Source organism: Acipenser ruthenus, chromosome 20 (genome assembly GCF_902713425.1).
Source record: "Acipenser ruthenus chromosome 20, fAciRut3.2 maternal haplotype, whole genome shotgun sequence".
Taxonomy (NCBI): domain Eukaryota; kingdom Metazoa; phylum Chordata; class Actinopteri; order Acipenseriformes; family Acipenseridae; genus Acipenser; species Acipenser ruthenus.
In genome coordinates, this window is record NC_081208.1 from 3,596,809 (window position 1) to 3,612,555 (window position 15,747).

General features: G+C 38.5%; 1 protein-coding gene across 2 annotated transcripts; it reads right to left on the reverse strand.

Moving 5' to 3' along the window:
• Nucleotides 1–4,729: 4,729 nt before the first annotated feature.
• On the reverse strand, nucleotides 4,730–15,728 carry c20h1orf127 (chromosome 20 C1orf127 homolog). Of its 2 annotated transcripts, none has more exons than XM_058993191.1 (11): nucleotides 14,267–15,728; nucleotides 13,550–13,650; nucleotides 13,274–13,375; nucleotides 12,923–13,047; nucleotides 12,558–12,701; nucleotides 12,067–12,105; nucleotides 11,685–11,822; nucleotides 11,291–11,375; nucleotides 10,973–11,169; nucleotides 10,757–10,880; nucleotides 4,730–4,954 (listed from the first exon to the last, which is right to left on the reverse strand). In XM_058993191.1, exons 1-11 carry the CDS (start codon nucleotides 14,293–14,295, stop codon nucleotides 4,869–4,871), a joined length of 1,170 nt encoding a protein of 389 aa, XP_058849174.1. In that variant the 5' UTR covers nucleotides 14,296–15,728; the 3' UTR covers nucleotides 4,730–4,868. The 2 variants fall into 2 exon arrangements, with proteins under 2 accessions (XP_058849174.1, XP_034760855.2); XM_034904964.2 differs by lacking the exon at nucleotides 4,730–4,954 and adding an exon at nucleotides 6,337–9,207.
• Nucleotides 15,729–15,747: the final 19 nt, after the last annotated feature.

Here is a 15,747-nt window from a genome sequence, read left to right on the forward strand (position 1 = left end):
GCACTGGGTGCAAAGACAGACTTAAGAGTAGCAAAGAACAATATTACTAAATGAAAAACGGGCAGCTCTGATGCGTTTCTCCTTAATATGATCTCTGCTTCTGTGGCGTATTTACACAACACATGTGCACAATTAAAGAAGGGTGCTGGCAAATGTCCTTAGCAACCATCTGCATCTGTTTTTGTTTACTGTAATGGTCTCACTCTGTATGCCATGTATACATCTGCTACTGTGCTATGTAGGCGGGGTCACGCATCACTGGTTCGTAATTTCATAATTGCAAGAGAATGGGAGGTTGAGAGATATACAGCACAGCACCGAAACCCCAAATCCTTCACTTTGTCAGCTGATATGAAGCCCCACCTCCCTTGGAGCTGGATGGCTGTGGTTGACAATTGAAGAAGCCAATCACAGGATGCTGCCCAAGGCGAGGTGGGGGGCGTGTGTGTGTGTGCCGGTAACGGCTTCTCGCCCCAGGAGCTTGTGCTGTGGTATTAGAATTGCCATTACATACTTTCCTCAGTGCCTGCACAGTATCTGAGGTTGTGTTTGATAGGTCTGACAACAGGGGCTTAGAAGGAGGACCAGATGAAATATAAACAGCCCTCTAAATCAGGGGCTCACTGTTCACGGTTTTTTTTATGAAAAGGAGAAAAACATCTGTTAGTGTTGAAAGCATCTTGAAAATAATGAAAAAGATTCAGATTCATATCTGGGTGGGTTTTGTAATGTTAACCCCTTGTTGACCAGTAAGGATACCTTTTAAAAAAAACACAACAAGAAGCGAGTTTGGTACAAAATTATTTTTTGAGAGGATGCTATGAAATGGTGCTTAAAGGGTTAACAGGCAGTTCATGGAAACCAGCCCAACGGGATTCCCAGCCAATAGCATCCTCCTTTCGAACCAAGCCAGCCAATGAGAAAACTACCTGGGCAGTAGCAGTTTTAAAATGCCATCCTTTCGAAACCTCTCCCTCAATGGGATCAATAGTTGCCATGACCGTCAACCCCACTCTGCCATCAAACTGCCAAGACATGAATGGTTTGCGCTGTAGCTGCCACTGTGGAAATGACTCCCCATTGCTGTGCTTGACTTACGGATACTTTATTGTTCAAGATCATGGTGGTTAACAGACTGAGGCATGAGGAGGAGTGTGTTATTAGGAACGCACGCTAACTAATAAACTACTGCTTTCAGTTACGGACCAATTCAAACACACTACAAAACGGGCACCACTGATTTAAATACAGGCAGAAAATGATGATTGTTTGTATTTATTTTAATTTTTTAACCCTTTAACATTACCATGTAATCTGATCCAGTTAGGACCAGAAACTGCAACCTTCTAGAAATGCCTTGTTTAATATCTTTAACACTTATCGGAAAATCAGTAAGTCCCATTTGAATAAAGGACAGAGACAGCAGGAAAAGTTTTACATACTGCGATATTGACGTGTGGTTTCAAGAGATGGCTTTCGTGTAACAGTGTGGTTTGGATTATAGCTCTGTTCGGAACACCAGGGTTGAGATATGTTATATATAACGAACGGCTAACCCATTGACTAACTCTTATAAGCATAGGGTAACAGTAGTGATAAAGGGTTCACTAACAGCACACTTACAGGACTGGCCATTGCAGAGGCATCTGCATACAGAATGTAATGTCCTGCGATTCAGCATGGGCTGTTCCTCAGCAGGCTGGCAAAGGGGATCAAGCATATGGCCCATCTGCCAGATGCGAGGCACATATGTTTTGACTGAAATTTAAAAAAACAAACACATGAAAGGGATTTTTTTTTTTTACTTTGTAAAAACTGACAGATAGTATAATGGATAAAAGGCGCCACATGAAACAGGGAAGAAGGATGTCATTGCGTTTTGTGGTGCGTTTGTGTTTCCTGCTCAGAAGTTCACAGAGAACATGTCGGGGGGGGCAGGTTTTCTCCTTTTTGTTTTCCTGAAATCAAATATATCTTTAAAACCATAATGTGCAATATTAAAATCAGACAGCAATAGGGAGACTGGGTTACTATTACAGGGTTCAAGAATATCCTATTGTGCGAGTATAACTCATTCTACTTAGATCATTTATATCACAACGCTTAGTAACACATGTCTTTATTTCAAACGCACAGGTTATTTCATTTCTGCCCCCCTCTGTCACTGCAATGGAAATGAAACATCTACATAGAGAGGATAGAAATTACAGCTGCACCTCCATGTGGTGATTTTTCCAACCAATTTACTTTAAAAAAAAAAATCAGCATTTGTTAAAAAAGGATGTTTTGCTTGAACAGATAGTAAAGTGTGGTAAATAAACATCTAAGCAAAACCAACGCTAGCTATAGGCAAAATGTTACGTAGTACATACTGCCCTATTGAATAACATTGCCTCAAAATGTATGGGACCTACTTTATTTCCTCATAGTTGCCATTATCTATACTTCGTTATCAGATACAGTAATCTTATCCAAAGAGTTTGATTTAGCCAGTGAGTTTAGTTAGAGATCAGCCAGCATGTTACAGCTAAAGATCAGAGAGATCTGAATATCTGTTGCACATCGGAAGACCCTATATAAGGATGGCTCTTTGCAAACTAATCCCTTTAACCTTTACCAACATCCTGTGCTAACTCCCGCGATTACAGACAAAGCCAAGATTCTAACCACAGTAGAAGTGCTTGTCGAGGTTTTTAAATTAATTTCTGACCTTTTATGAGCGCTGGCAGCATTATCACTGCCCTCCCTTTTCTCTTCTGGTTTCTTGCTTGCATTTTATACTTCAATTTGGAATACGCTGCTATTGCAAAACTTACAACATTGAGAAAAGTCTGTTTGTAAATGAATTAGCATTTCTAGATATTTCAAAGCCAACACTACAGATACGTATCCCCTTCGTGTGTTGCAGTTCACTCAAATGGCCTCAAATCAAACCATGTGACCTAAAGCAAAGGTACCAGCAGTTTATAGCATTACATTTGAAATATTTTGAATTAACATAAAAATAAGTGAAGAGCCAAAATATTCTTAACTCAATAAAGGTCGGAGCAGTAATGCTGTTAATAAAGCTAATACAAGGTAAGAAAGGGTGTTTGAATAATTTGCTGGCACTCTATTGATGCATAGGCAAGTGAAAATGTAGAGGAGACTGGCCAATCCAGTGCTTCAAACATACAAAGATTCAAGTAATGCCTTTTACTAGTTATTTTCACTGACAATGTGTGCCATGTGCATGGCCTCTTTAAAGTATTTATGTAAACACTTTTAATGAATGTTACAGAAACGTACAGTCACCGAACATGACAATTAAATGTAGACTACCTATAAGGCAAAAAAAAAAAAAACAGCTACCGTATGAGAACACAGCTTTGTTTTCCTCTTTTTATTTCTGTGTTCAAAGAGCTGAAAAACAATAATGAGAACAGACTGGCATCCCCTCTGAATTTCCTCACAGATCTTTTTGTTTCTTTGCCACAGAAACTTCTGAAGGCATGCTGAATCCTGACAAAACAATACACTTCACAATAAAAAAGAATATGACAATAAAACAAGTCTCGCATGGCAACTACTGTTAGTGCAGTGGCAACAGTGGTTTGATCAAAATCTGTGTTCTTAGTTAGGCTGTTTTTTTTTTTTTTTTTATACATTTCCCTTTTGTTTTGCCACTGTCTGAACTGCCAATTCTCATAATCGTTATACAAAGAAAGGTGTCCATTTTTTCATAAAATGTTTGGTTTCTTAGTTGGTTCATAATTATCTGGATATCCCTTCACTGAGAAAGAAAACTAAACTACAGCTCTTCCAAGACGACTATGCCATTCTAGTATCTAGGTTCTCTCTCTCTTGGGAGTCACAGTGATATTACAACTTCTTGTATCAGAGACAACAGCTCTGGAGAAACCCTCTGAATAATGGCTTGAGTAAACTCCACACAAATTAAACATCTCACTTACAAAAGTGTCTGTCCTCGGGGAACATCACAGCAGACCACGATAAACCTATACCATAGAATTGAGGGAAGAAAAGCTCAAATTCAACTGGAAAAATGTTTGCTGTTACATCATTAAATCGGTTGATTGAGTATAAATTCTAGTTACAGTAGCTGCAACTCTATGTAACATTAGTTGTAATGTTTAATGTACAAGGTCAATTATACCAAGCTTGGGGTTGGCTTTGTGGAAGGCACGGCCTCCTTTCTGGACTGGGATAAGAAACGGTGCCAGGGGTCCTTTTTAGGCTGGGGCTGTGGGTTCGACCACAAAAAAGAAAATGATAAAGACCTTCCTGAAATCATCTCAGTGGATCTATCCAGCATAAATATCTGCTAATAATATGCTATAATTGTGTGTATATATATATATATATATATATAGGGGTGTAATGATATACAAATGTCACAATATGATACGTATCACAAAATTATTGTATCATGATAAATGTGATTGTCCAGATTGGTACTGGTGTAACACATAATGAAATAATTGATAATTTAACAATGGACTAGTTTGATGAAAAAAAAAATAATAATAATTTAATAAGATTGGGAGGGTTTTTATTCTTCATTCGAGATCCAGTTGGAGAACTGCAATGAGCCTTGCTATGCTTTTGTTCTTGTATCGTGATACAAACGATACATACCTTTAGTAGGATATGATATTTCATGGAAATAAAGTATCACAATTCAGTGCCATGCGAGGACTCATTCTACCCCTAACAGTAAATACTGAGGATACTCCTGGAATGTTTATTCCAGTGAGGAAGGCTGAATAACAGAGACGCTTCCAAACGGTGTTCTGATTGTGTAACACGAACTGTGTACAGAAAAGGAAGTTTAAACCTAAATTAAACAATTCAACGAGGAGAATTACTCACACTGTATCTAGTTCCAGCATCTGCTTATCAAAGGGACGGAATTTGGAACAATGTGACTCGCCCAGGCGTTCCGTCACTGGATCTGAAAAGATAGATTTCTACATGAGATTTAACACTGGAACTGTTTATATACACTATGCAAATATAAATACAGTAATACAGGATAATGTTGAACCTAAGCAGAATCATAATCATTGAATTATTCATTTCTCCAGAGGCATTGCAAAAACCAGTTCCTAATAAAATACTGTATATATTATGGTACCTGTAAATAGTAATGGTTTATTTACACAATCTGTAGGCCTGGAAGGACCATGCTGAGGTATTCAAGAAATGCAGGCAACAGCGCCCTCATCTGTCATAAATCTATATTACAGCAATCCAGACTTAAAAAAATAATAATAATAATAATAATAATAATCTAAACTTTCACCTTTATATTTGATTCTAAAAAAAACAACAAAAGAAGAACTATATTTCAATTGTAATGTTATATTTTATTTATATTATAGGTTGGGTCATAACAGGTCATTTTTACATTGCAGATATCGTTGTTAGTTCACCAAAATATGAATAAGGAAAGAAATAACTGTTACTCACGTCACCCGTTGCCCTGCGCGTTAGCAGTGAAACAGTAGCCTGGGAGAGTGATTGTGCAGCCCATCCATTCGTCAGCCTCCCCCCTGAACACAACACACTTTGAATCATATAAAAACAAGTTCAATCTACTGTGAAGCTATCATTACCACAGGGAGGGTTTGGAAAGGCACTGTTAAAGGCACAACACAGCACAGTAGAGAGAATCCACAGTACAACAAGCATGATTGAACTTGAGGAACAGGATTAATATCCCAGTGGGTTATCGAGTGTGAAGAGACTTCTCATTGGTTATCTGAGGAATTCGTATTATTATTATTATTATTATTATTATTATTATTATTATTATTATTATTATTAGCAACTGTATGAACCTCCTTCCACCCCCTGCCTGTGTTGCGGTAGGACTGCACAGGTTTGTTTTCTCTCTGTGTAGTGTACAGGCCCTGTACATAATCCTTAAGAATCCTTTTTAAAACTGATATAACATGCGCATAAGTATCCATGCAACATGGTCATTTATTACAAACCACACCTGTACTGTAACTCAAAACACTGCATGTATGTAACTCAAAGTCATGAACAATTTTACTGGATTTATTGAGACAATTGAATAGAATACACATAGTGATAGAACGGCCTTTACAAAGGTGTTGTGTGTCCAGTTTCAATATGTGTTACGCAAAGGTGAACCCGTTAAAAATGAAGCTGGCTCTGCTTCAGATCAAACCTTCCCTTCCCCTACTTGTGACAGAAGAGGATATGGACCCATTTCCTTCAGAATCTACTGTTAAACCACACCCCACTTGAATTCCAACTGGCCTGCTTTGTATTGTACATTGGAACTGCATGTTGATTCAATGGGCGTTGAATACAAAACATAATAGGTGATGCTAATTATTAACACTAAAGATTGAGAACTTTAGCCCTAAAAAATCAATTAAATATACTTGCACATGTTTTATTATTTTATTAGATTTGTTTGGTTTTTATTACAATAATAAAAACACATGTTACATTTCAATTTAATGAGGTATGATACAATGTATAATCCCATTAGCAGTGAATGTAATAGTAATAATAATAAACAAATCAAACTACAATAAATATAAGCCAGTTGTTGTTTTTTGTGTACACGTCTAACAGTTTTTTTTAAAGAGGACTAGTGTATTGATTCTCTCATTTGCATGATCTGTAAAACTTCAGGCAGTGGTGTTATTAGCTAGTGTCAGAGTAACTATCAACGGATAAAACCTGCTAGTTTATAATGTCAAGTCAGTGTCACTACAGCCTCATGTGCTCCTAACTGCAGTTGATCTTATCTAGTGATAGACTCGTTAGGAATTCACTTGAGGAGACATGAATTGTGTGGCACCACTGATTTCCAAAGAGACCTCTGTAGTATGAGGTCTCGCTGATAAACACACAGTTATTCTGTGCCGTTTGGCCCAGGAGAAACAATTCAATGATACGCACAGCTTTTGGTAAGTGGTTTCAGTTCGACGTGGGATGATGACAACATTCGGCCACCAGGTAACACTGGGTTATGTCCCATAAGAAACTGGTTAAGCCAATAAAAAACACAATAACTGGTCACTGTCTGGGGCTCCGCCTGTAGATTTTCCATTCTTTGAACATCTGCTGCGCTCCAGTGGAAAGCCGTACCAGCGATGACAGACACAGCTCAAAATAACACCTGTGCTTCTTCCGAGCCAGATTTTGTGGCTTCTCCTTTCAATGTTGTACTTGAGCCAGATGGCACAGGCTTGGACTGAAGAGTAATTCCTGATATTTCTTGATCTAATAAAGCTGTCCCCATGCCTGCAGTTGCTGCTCTGTGGCTTGTATCAACCTGATTCTCTTTATTAGTTACAGCAGCATTACTTGTCATAGGCTCTGACTTGTCAGCTGCCCCCCTCAACAATGCTGGCAATGTGTCCTCTGTATTTGCTGCTGTAAATGCTGCTGCACCTGTTGTTGCTGATGCACTGGAAAGAGGATTGGGGCCTGCAGTAGTTACTGTGGAAGATATCTTTCCCTGAGCTGGCAAGTCTGATGACAATATGTTACTGGGAGAACCAGCAAACACAGAGATACTTGATACTAAAGGAAGCCGCTGTGTTGTAACCTGGGAAAAACAGGATCTGTGACTGGTTTCATAAGCTGGTGTTGTCAGTGAGGTTTTAGCAGTTAATTGAGAGACACGAACAACTGGATTCACAGGTATGGCAGGTGAAGGTGTCACCATGCCAGATGTTGGCAGCCCTTTTTTTGATTGCTGGAAAGTGTTAACAAGGAATGGAGCTGATGGCGTCCCAGCATTTGCAAGTTCATATAAATTTCCTGCTGTTTTCGTAATGGCGTCCTCTGTGGAACTGGCAGGACTGGCTGTACTGTTTTGCGCAGGATGCAAGCTTTCTGCTACACTGATGTCATTCTCCTGCGTGATTGGAATGACACCCATAAACGCTTTCTCCACGGTGGGCATTATTGAGTCTGAAGTCGTCTTGTTTGGAGATGTGTTGAATTCAGACATTTTTACTAAACTGTCCGCTGTGGTTCCTGCTGATAATATCAGCCCTGAGGGGGATCCCGTTGGAGATGCGGTGCTGTGGGTCTGCTCGCTGTCAGCGCTGTCTTCTACACTTGTGCTCGTGGATGATTGCTTTGCAGGTGCTCCAGCCTTTTCAGTGGCAGACGTCGCAGATAGCATGTTTACTTCCACTGCACTCGAAGAAGCGGATGCCAGGGACAGAATGGGACTGCTTGGTTCATTGTGAGAAGTCCCCGATGTTCCCATTAGTCCTCCAATAGGTTTTGCTGCTGTCCCCTTTGAGAATCTCTGAAGCTCTGCAGCTGCCTCAGAAGTGTCAGATTGTCCTGTGCGGCCCCTGGTTGTGTGTGCAGTTCCTTTGGTTTCTCCTCGAGTTGTATCTCCTTCCACTACAGAAGTGAATGCTTCCTCAGCAGCTCCAGGCGGGCCTGCACTATGCACCCCCAACAATCTGTTCCCATGTGTTACATCACTCTCGTCTTCCGTTGCTTGCCCCGTGCTTGTCTTCACAGGAGTCGCTGCTTTAGCAGTAGCCTCAATCCCTTCAGTTATTAATGCCAGAGGATTTGTGCTGGAAGCTACCATGACATGTTCCCTACCCTCAGACTGAACTGGAATGTGTGTGCTTGTAGGGAGTGCAGCAGGAGTCAGCTCTGTAAAAGGTTGTCTGTAGTCAAGAACTGGCATTGACATCTGTGCATCGGCTCCTGCAGACAAAGGGTATGAAAGGCTGGCTTCAGAAGGCACTGTTATATTTAGTTCTGTTGGTAAAATGGTGTCTTTCTCAGTTGGCTCAGATCGTGTCTCCTCTTTTGATATTAAATGCTCAGTGGCTTTACTATTCCCATGATCTGATTGGTCAAGAGGCTCCTGGGTGATCGCAGATGGGAACCTCAAAGCTGTCCTCTCGTATGGAGTGCTCGCAGTGCTTTCTTTGTACCCGTGGTCAGCAGGCATGGATGTCTGTGGCGATGGTGTGCCCACTGATGAGGCAGACAGTGATGGCTCTCTGGTTTGACCAGCATCTGAAGTGTACTCACTGCCAGTTGATATCCCTGAGGCTGTTGATGGTGCCAAAGACTGTTTAATAAGCGGAGGAGATATGTCTGGGGAAGTGGAGAGGTCTTCTGTTGAATACGCAGGGTCGGGCGATTTTGTTGATGTCAAGGATAGGCTTTGAAGCACTGTTGATATTACAGTATGGGAAAACACAGAATACAGGTGTTTTTTTACTGAACAAATGACAGTCTGTCTAGTCCTATTGTCTTACCCCAATGATAGAACATCAAAAACATATCTAACAAATGATAGATTTCGTCTAGGTTTATTTTCTCTTTTTATTTTCTGTGTGGTATCGTTTTGTGTTATTTTATTTTTCAAACATGCATTTGAAATCCAAAAAAGTTATATAAATGTATTTTAAACCCCCTTCAATATATGCAATATGTGCAAATCCATTCTACTAATAATCCATTTTCAGCTTTTAGGTTTTGCCTGCAGTCCTCAGAGTATAAAATAGAGTGTAAAAAGATTTTTTTGTAGTATAAACCTTTAATGTAACATTTTATGTATAATATTGATTTGATTTAGTATAAATATTGACTAGTTCTGAGGTGAAGCAGAGGTTATAGTTAACTGAAAATTGCATCGCCCTGAGTTCCCAAGGGCGAGACAATAATTCCTTGTAGCAAATATAAATTAATTCCACAGGAAAGTAAATATTTGTATCATTATATTGCTTAATTGCACCCAGCTTCAATTAATTCTTTGGGCAAGTCAAATGAGTAACAGGAAATCAATAGCCGCTACGTTCTCAGGGTGTGGTGGAGACCAATACATTTAGTCATTTTGTCATTTTGTTGCACAAGCTAGCAACATATTGAAAATCTATCTCAGATGCTGTCTGGTGTGTATATGAATTTAGCAATAAAATATTTGGGGGGTGATTCGAATGTGAAGCACAAAGCGAACATGTGGTAAATGAATGTATATGGAATGCATTTAAAGATGTAGCGCCTCTCACAGTTCTAAAATGACATAAGATGGGATGTGGTGAATTATAAAAGAATAATTCCATCGAGGGCTTCTGTGGCATTAAAAACCACAAGAGCGTCGAGCAACAGTTATAAACTACATTCATTTAAATATTTTGGATTGATACATCCTGTGTAATTAACTGCTGTTAATTACGACTGTATGGTGTCAGAACTATGCATCCATACTGCAATTATAGTAACTAGTCTATATTTTAAAAGGGCTTTGCTTAAAAGCCCGAGATTGAAATATCACCTGGTGTAAAACTGAAACTGGGAACGGGACACTAACACACCATACAGAAACTACTTGATTATCCTTAGCTTTTAGCAAAACACTTGATTGTAAAATTAGATGGTTTTTATGCTTTTAGATGTGGACTTAGTGGATTGTTATTTTTTTTAAATACCGGTATGTTTCACTATAAAATGAATGCAATTCCATAGGCTTATTAGGACCATTCAGTAAATTGCTTTCCTTCAAGACAGCAACTTATATGATAATGCAGCTAGTTATCACACATAGTCACATTTCATCCAATTAGACAGTGGCCAGTGGACTAAAGCCAGCACTGTACATTGCTTATACAGTCATTGATGCCTGGTATGTTTTGTTTTTTTTATTTAGCAAATCAGTGCCACCAGGTGGCCAAACATAAGAATAACAAAATGTCCACGAGTTCTAGTTGTCATTACTTACCAGTGCATGGGAACTGGTTTTCCATGCTCCAGTAGACTTTGTAGGGCATTTCTTTGAAGGTCAGAATCACGTCCACTTTATAGAATGGCTGCACGTATAAGTTCCCAAGTAGATCTTCACATTTCTAAAACATAACAGCAATCAGAGGCACGCTGGCATTGGATTCATGTATAAATGCTGTTAACCCTAGTGAGAAGTGTAGGGAAGGAGTCACACCTTTGCTTGAAGGATCTCAGCTGTGGGGATGGTAACTTGGACAAAGTCGTGGTCTTCAATCACAGAGTAGCTGGCGGTCTGCTTTACCGCAATGTTTTTTACAGTAAGGATCTCATTGTCATACCCCCCTCTCTTGATTAATCCCATTCTCCGTTTTAGGATGTGGAATACTGTCTCGTTGCTCGGGAGTGAGGAAACTGTGGAATACAATAGAATGTAATGAATATTTATATATTTTTAAATGATGTTTTACTTTGTGCTTTAGCCCTTAGAAAGGTACACTATGGTTAATGTATTCCTGATTTGAATAATGCATACCCAGAGGACAGCTGGCTTCCATGCTATATGCATAATACCCACTCACTATCCAGAGTGGCAGAATGTCGATTGTTTTCCCCATTACCTGTAATAAAATCCATCTGTTAATACACAAAGCACGTACCCTGCTAACGCTTTGAAAAACACCTTTATGAAATCGTGACCTACAGCCACAATGTGTAGGGTAACCTCTCCTAACAAACACCTGTATCACAGCTTCATCAGAATCCCACTTCTCGATAAATCTGCTCTTACAACACTAGATAGCAGTGCATGGTTATGCAATTCACACACGCAAAAAAAGACCACGGCATTCAAGAGCTTCCCATTAAAACGTGACTGGCATTAAGCATCCCTTTAATGTCAGTGGAAATGTACACGTGCCACGGCGTACCTCGGTCGTGCTGAGAATGCCTCCTCTGGTGCCTTGTACTGTGATATTCGGACCCTTGGTATCCACGGTGAGCCGAATTAAACTGGCGTCCTCAACTGCTGCTACCAGCTGTCCCCTCAGAGACAGAGACCAGGGAAGCTGGGGACGACACAGACATCTCCTGTTTCTCCACAAATTCCACCTTATTACTGACTTTTCTAATCTACAGCACCTGTCACTTTCCTCTAATTAAGGTACAAGGGTGAACACCTCCATTGCTACCCTGTCGTCCACATCACAGTTGTGTATAGTATGTTATATCCTGGTAAATTAAAAGTGAATGCGTTTTTTAAATCCTGTAGGAAATGTCTAACAGACTTTAGCTGCCGGTAACATCTTGTACCTTATTGTCCCAGTTGTCTTGAGGAAGTGGTCTGGTTACCTGTGAAAACAAAACAAGGCCATGACTTTAAACTTGAGGACGTACAAGTACACTTACAATATTCATCAAAGCTAATCAATGTTATCTCTTTCTTTAAGTAGATAGTAGTTTCACAACCAGTTAATCGACCAAATTATAATACGGAGAAGCTCGTGAAATAGCCAATTGGTTTTCAACACATAATATAAACAACCTTATTTTTCACAGCTTCTGTGTGTCTACTTTAAAAAAAAAAAAAAAAAAGATATACAGTATACTGCATGGATTCACTTTTTGAAAATTAAAGCATTTGTACGCCTTTTGTACCTTGTTTTCTAAGTTAAAATCCCAATCAAATCGAGGGTGAATGTGAATGTAAATAAAAGCAACATTAAAGGTAATAAAACTGTTTACCATGATATCTATATTTATTACTTCTGAAGCTAATGCAGAACATGTAAGTATTAACTCACTTGAATGTAGTCAGGCTTGCAGTGAATATGCTCTCCACCAGGGGGCACTGTAACCAATGGGCATTTCATGACAAAGATTTGATTCCGAGTTCCAAATCCGCCCAGTCTCTTTATCAATTTTACATCCAGGACATAATTGCCTTTCTGAATAAAAAGAGAAGTAGCAGATATAATTTCTGCAAAGGGTAAACGCAAAGTCTGACTATGCTAACTATTGTACAAATGAAGAATGGTAACTGCTGTACAAACGGATCAGAAAACTAGTTCTAAGGGGTCACTGTCCTAACACCTGCATTAACTTTTACTGTACACGCATGCATATTGTTTTAGCAATTGGAAATAAATACATAAGTTACATGTCATACCTGGAGTTGTACAAAGCAACCACTGTACTTGACTCGGAAGATATAGTTCCTGTCTTGATCCCTGTGGAGGGAGTAACCACAAGGAGCTAGTCGGGAGTTTAATCTGTCCAGAGAAGCCAGGTTCACTGTGGACAGGGAAACAAAAAAAATTATATTAACGAGTGATGGGGGAATTAATACTACCTAAGTAATGCAGCACTGTGAATCAGGAGAACAAAAGTAACACCATACAACTCCATAAACTTGTACTAATCACAAACTCCATAAATACTGATTGGATATTGTTGCTATTTATACATATACCTAGGTTGAATACAGATCCCCCCCTATCGTTAATAATGGATTTCTTACCTGGAATTCTTAGAGCTCTTGAAATCCATTCGCTCAGGCCTTCTGTTCTCCTCTGTTGTAACCACAGCTCCATGTATTCTGTGAAGCATTCAACATCCTCCTCTGACAAAAATGGGGAAATATATATTTTTTGAAGCGAGACTTGCATGTAAGACATTTAAAAGTGTATGTTACCTTTTTATCATCCTTATGTATTTCCTATTTTTAGCAGGGCTTCAAGAATTCCTAAAGGTTCTCCAGGAGAACTTTGTGCAAAAGAACCTTTTTATTTTTTACCTGCAATGTTTTGAGATGAGCGACTGAACCAGTCTGTTTTTTGATCTTTCACGGGGAAGCCTCTTGCGAGAGGTACACAGAAACTGGAGAAGAGGTAGAAACTAAGGAGGAAAAAAAAGTTAATTGATCCATAAGTCTGAGTGATTCGCAGACCTCTGCAATGGCAGTTGAAGGTATTTAGAAGAAATACCAGTGTTGTATAGTGTTCATAATACAGCATCACACTGGTACTGGTGTAGCACCTATACAATTCAATGGATTACCAGTGTCTTCTGGTATTTGATTCATGCTCTTATGATCAAATTAATATATCAAAATATGGTTCCTCTGCAATACATCTATCAATGTAACACCATTTACTGGAAGCAGTAACAAGTGAAAAACCGTCTCAGAAAAGGTTAATAGCCATACTTTAACTGAGTCAAAGGTGCAATTGCTCTGAATTTATGAATGAAATCGAGGAATAAACGTGCCGCACAACATTGACAGTACACTTAAAGTCGTTTCTATCTAAATCTTACAACACCTCAATCATAGTGTTCCATACGGTAGACAAATGTTAACCCATCCATTGCCATTCAAGTTCATTGCTCCTGATCCTCAATAACACCGCATAATACAGACATTATTAACACGTATATCTCCCAGTAATAAAGGAGTTCCGTAACACAAGACCTATAAACTGAACACGCAGATGATCAGAATCAGAATACTTACTAGATAACTGTAAAGCCGGCACACATCATTTCTCACTCTGGTAGGTTGCTCTTCGGGTGCAACTCTCTAACTACCTGCCTGTGCACTCTGATGGTATTTATAAGCAGGCTTGGTCAGCTGTGTTTGTGTGCAAACATCTCAAACATCAGGAAGGGAAGTGGAGGTGTGAGGCAGGTACCGGTGAAGGAGGATCACCGGCTGTTGTGAAAACTTGAGAGGAAGGAAGAACGTGAACAGGCTAGTATAGGGGCACATTTGTGTGCATCTAGCATGTATTTGAGTCCGGTTGTTGTTGATTGCCAAACCATAACCCTTCGCAGACTAAAATCATGGAATTAACCTAAACTCGTTCCGTTTGCCGCTTGCATGCTGATACACCTAAATGTGCGCATGAACTATTATCTTTTACAATTATGATTTTAAAGATATATTTCCATAACACAAAATAAAATAAAAATAATAATAATTTTAAAAAATTACACAAAAACAAAAAAGATGAAATTGTAGAAAATAAATGCATGGAATTACGTACTACTAAAAAAGGTACTCCGTGGCCACATGATAAAAATTCAATATATATATATTTCATACTTTATGTATCAATTCATCCAACCAATTTACATTTGCTATTTTCAAGTGGGTTTAACAAATACAACTATTTAAATCATAAACAAATAATTGTTTAAGCGGTTGTAAAAAATAAAAGAGGCGGTGCTTCTGAACTTTACTTGCATATGAAAAGAAAGATCACACAGAAGTGGCATTGTCACACAGAACGACACAACAACGTCCTTGTTTTGTGATTGAACGTCAAAGAAATATACAAATGTAATTAATACAGAAAGCAAGTAAAGCTAGTCATGAGAAAGAAAGAAAAGGGGTTTTCGGGGGTTACTAGTTTCAGTTCACCAAGCGTCGGTTTATTATTCAAAACAAGTAAACACTTTCTATTTGTAATCGTAGCCGACAACAAGTGATTAAATAAATGTGTTTCAACAAAGGTACATTTAAATGAATATACGCATATGGTACATTATCCTTTCAAATACATTTTTTATCTACTTCTTATTGTTAATTGTCAGAATATATTAATCTTGGAAAAGCGGTACTGTATTAAAACGCGGTTTCCAGTAATTTAAAATATAGTTTTTGATACATTTCGTTCATATTCATTGTGTTTTTGGTTTTTTTTTTTACCTAAAAGAACATTCCAGCATTTTAACTGTTTTGTTTCATGACGTAATTACGTTACGTTACATATTTATTCAGCGTTATTTAAGGAATGTACTAAAATGAGTTAATAGAAACACCAGGTTGTCTATAAAAAAACATATATATATATATATATATTAAACACGTATAATTGAAAAACATGTATTATGAATTATTTATTAAATATAAAAATTCAGTAAGCAGAAATTGTCTAGTTTACAGAAAAATTTGCACTGTTACCCCCCCTTTTATGAACTAATGGAAGCTTC

Coding starts and splice junctions, on each gene's coding strand:
- c20h1orf127 (XM_034904964.2), bottom strand. CDS start 14,295: ATGATGTGTGCCGGCTTTACAGTTATCTA. Junction 13,376..13,549: donor CTCATCTCAAAACATTGCAG/GTAAAAAATAAA, acceptor CATTTTTGTCAG/AGGAGGATGTTGAATGCTTC. Junction 11,376..11,684: donor GCATTCTCAGCACGACCGAG/GTACGCCGTGGC, acceptor ATTTTATTACAG/GTAATGGGGAAAACAATCGA.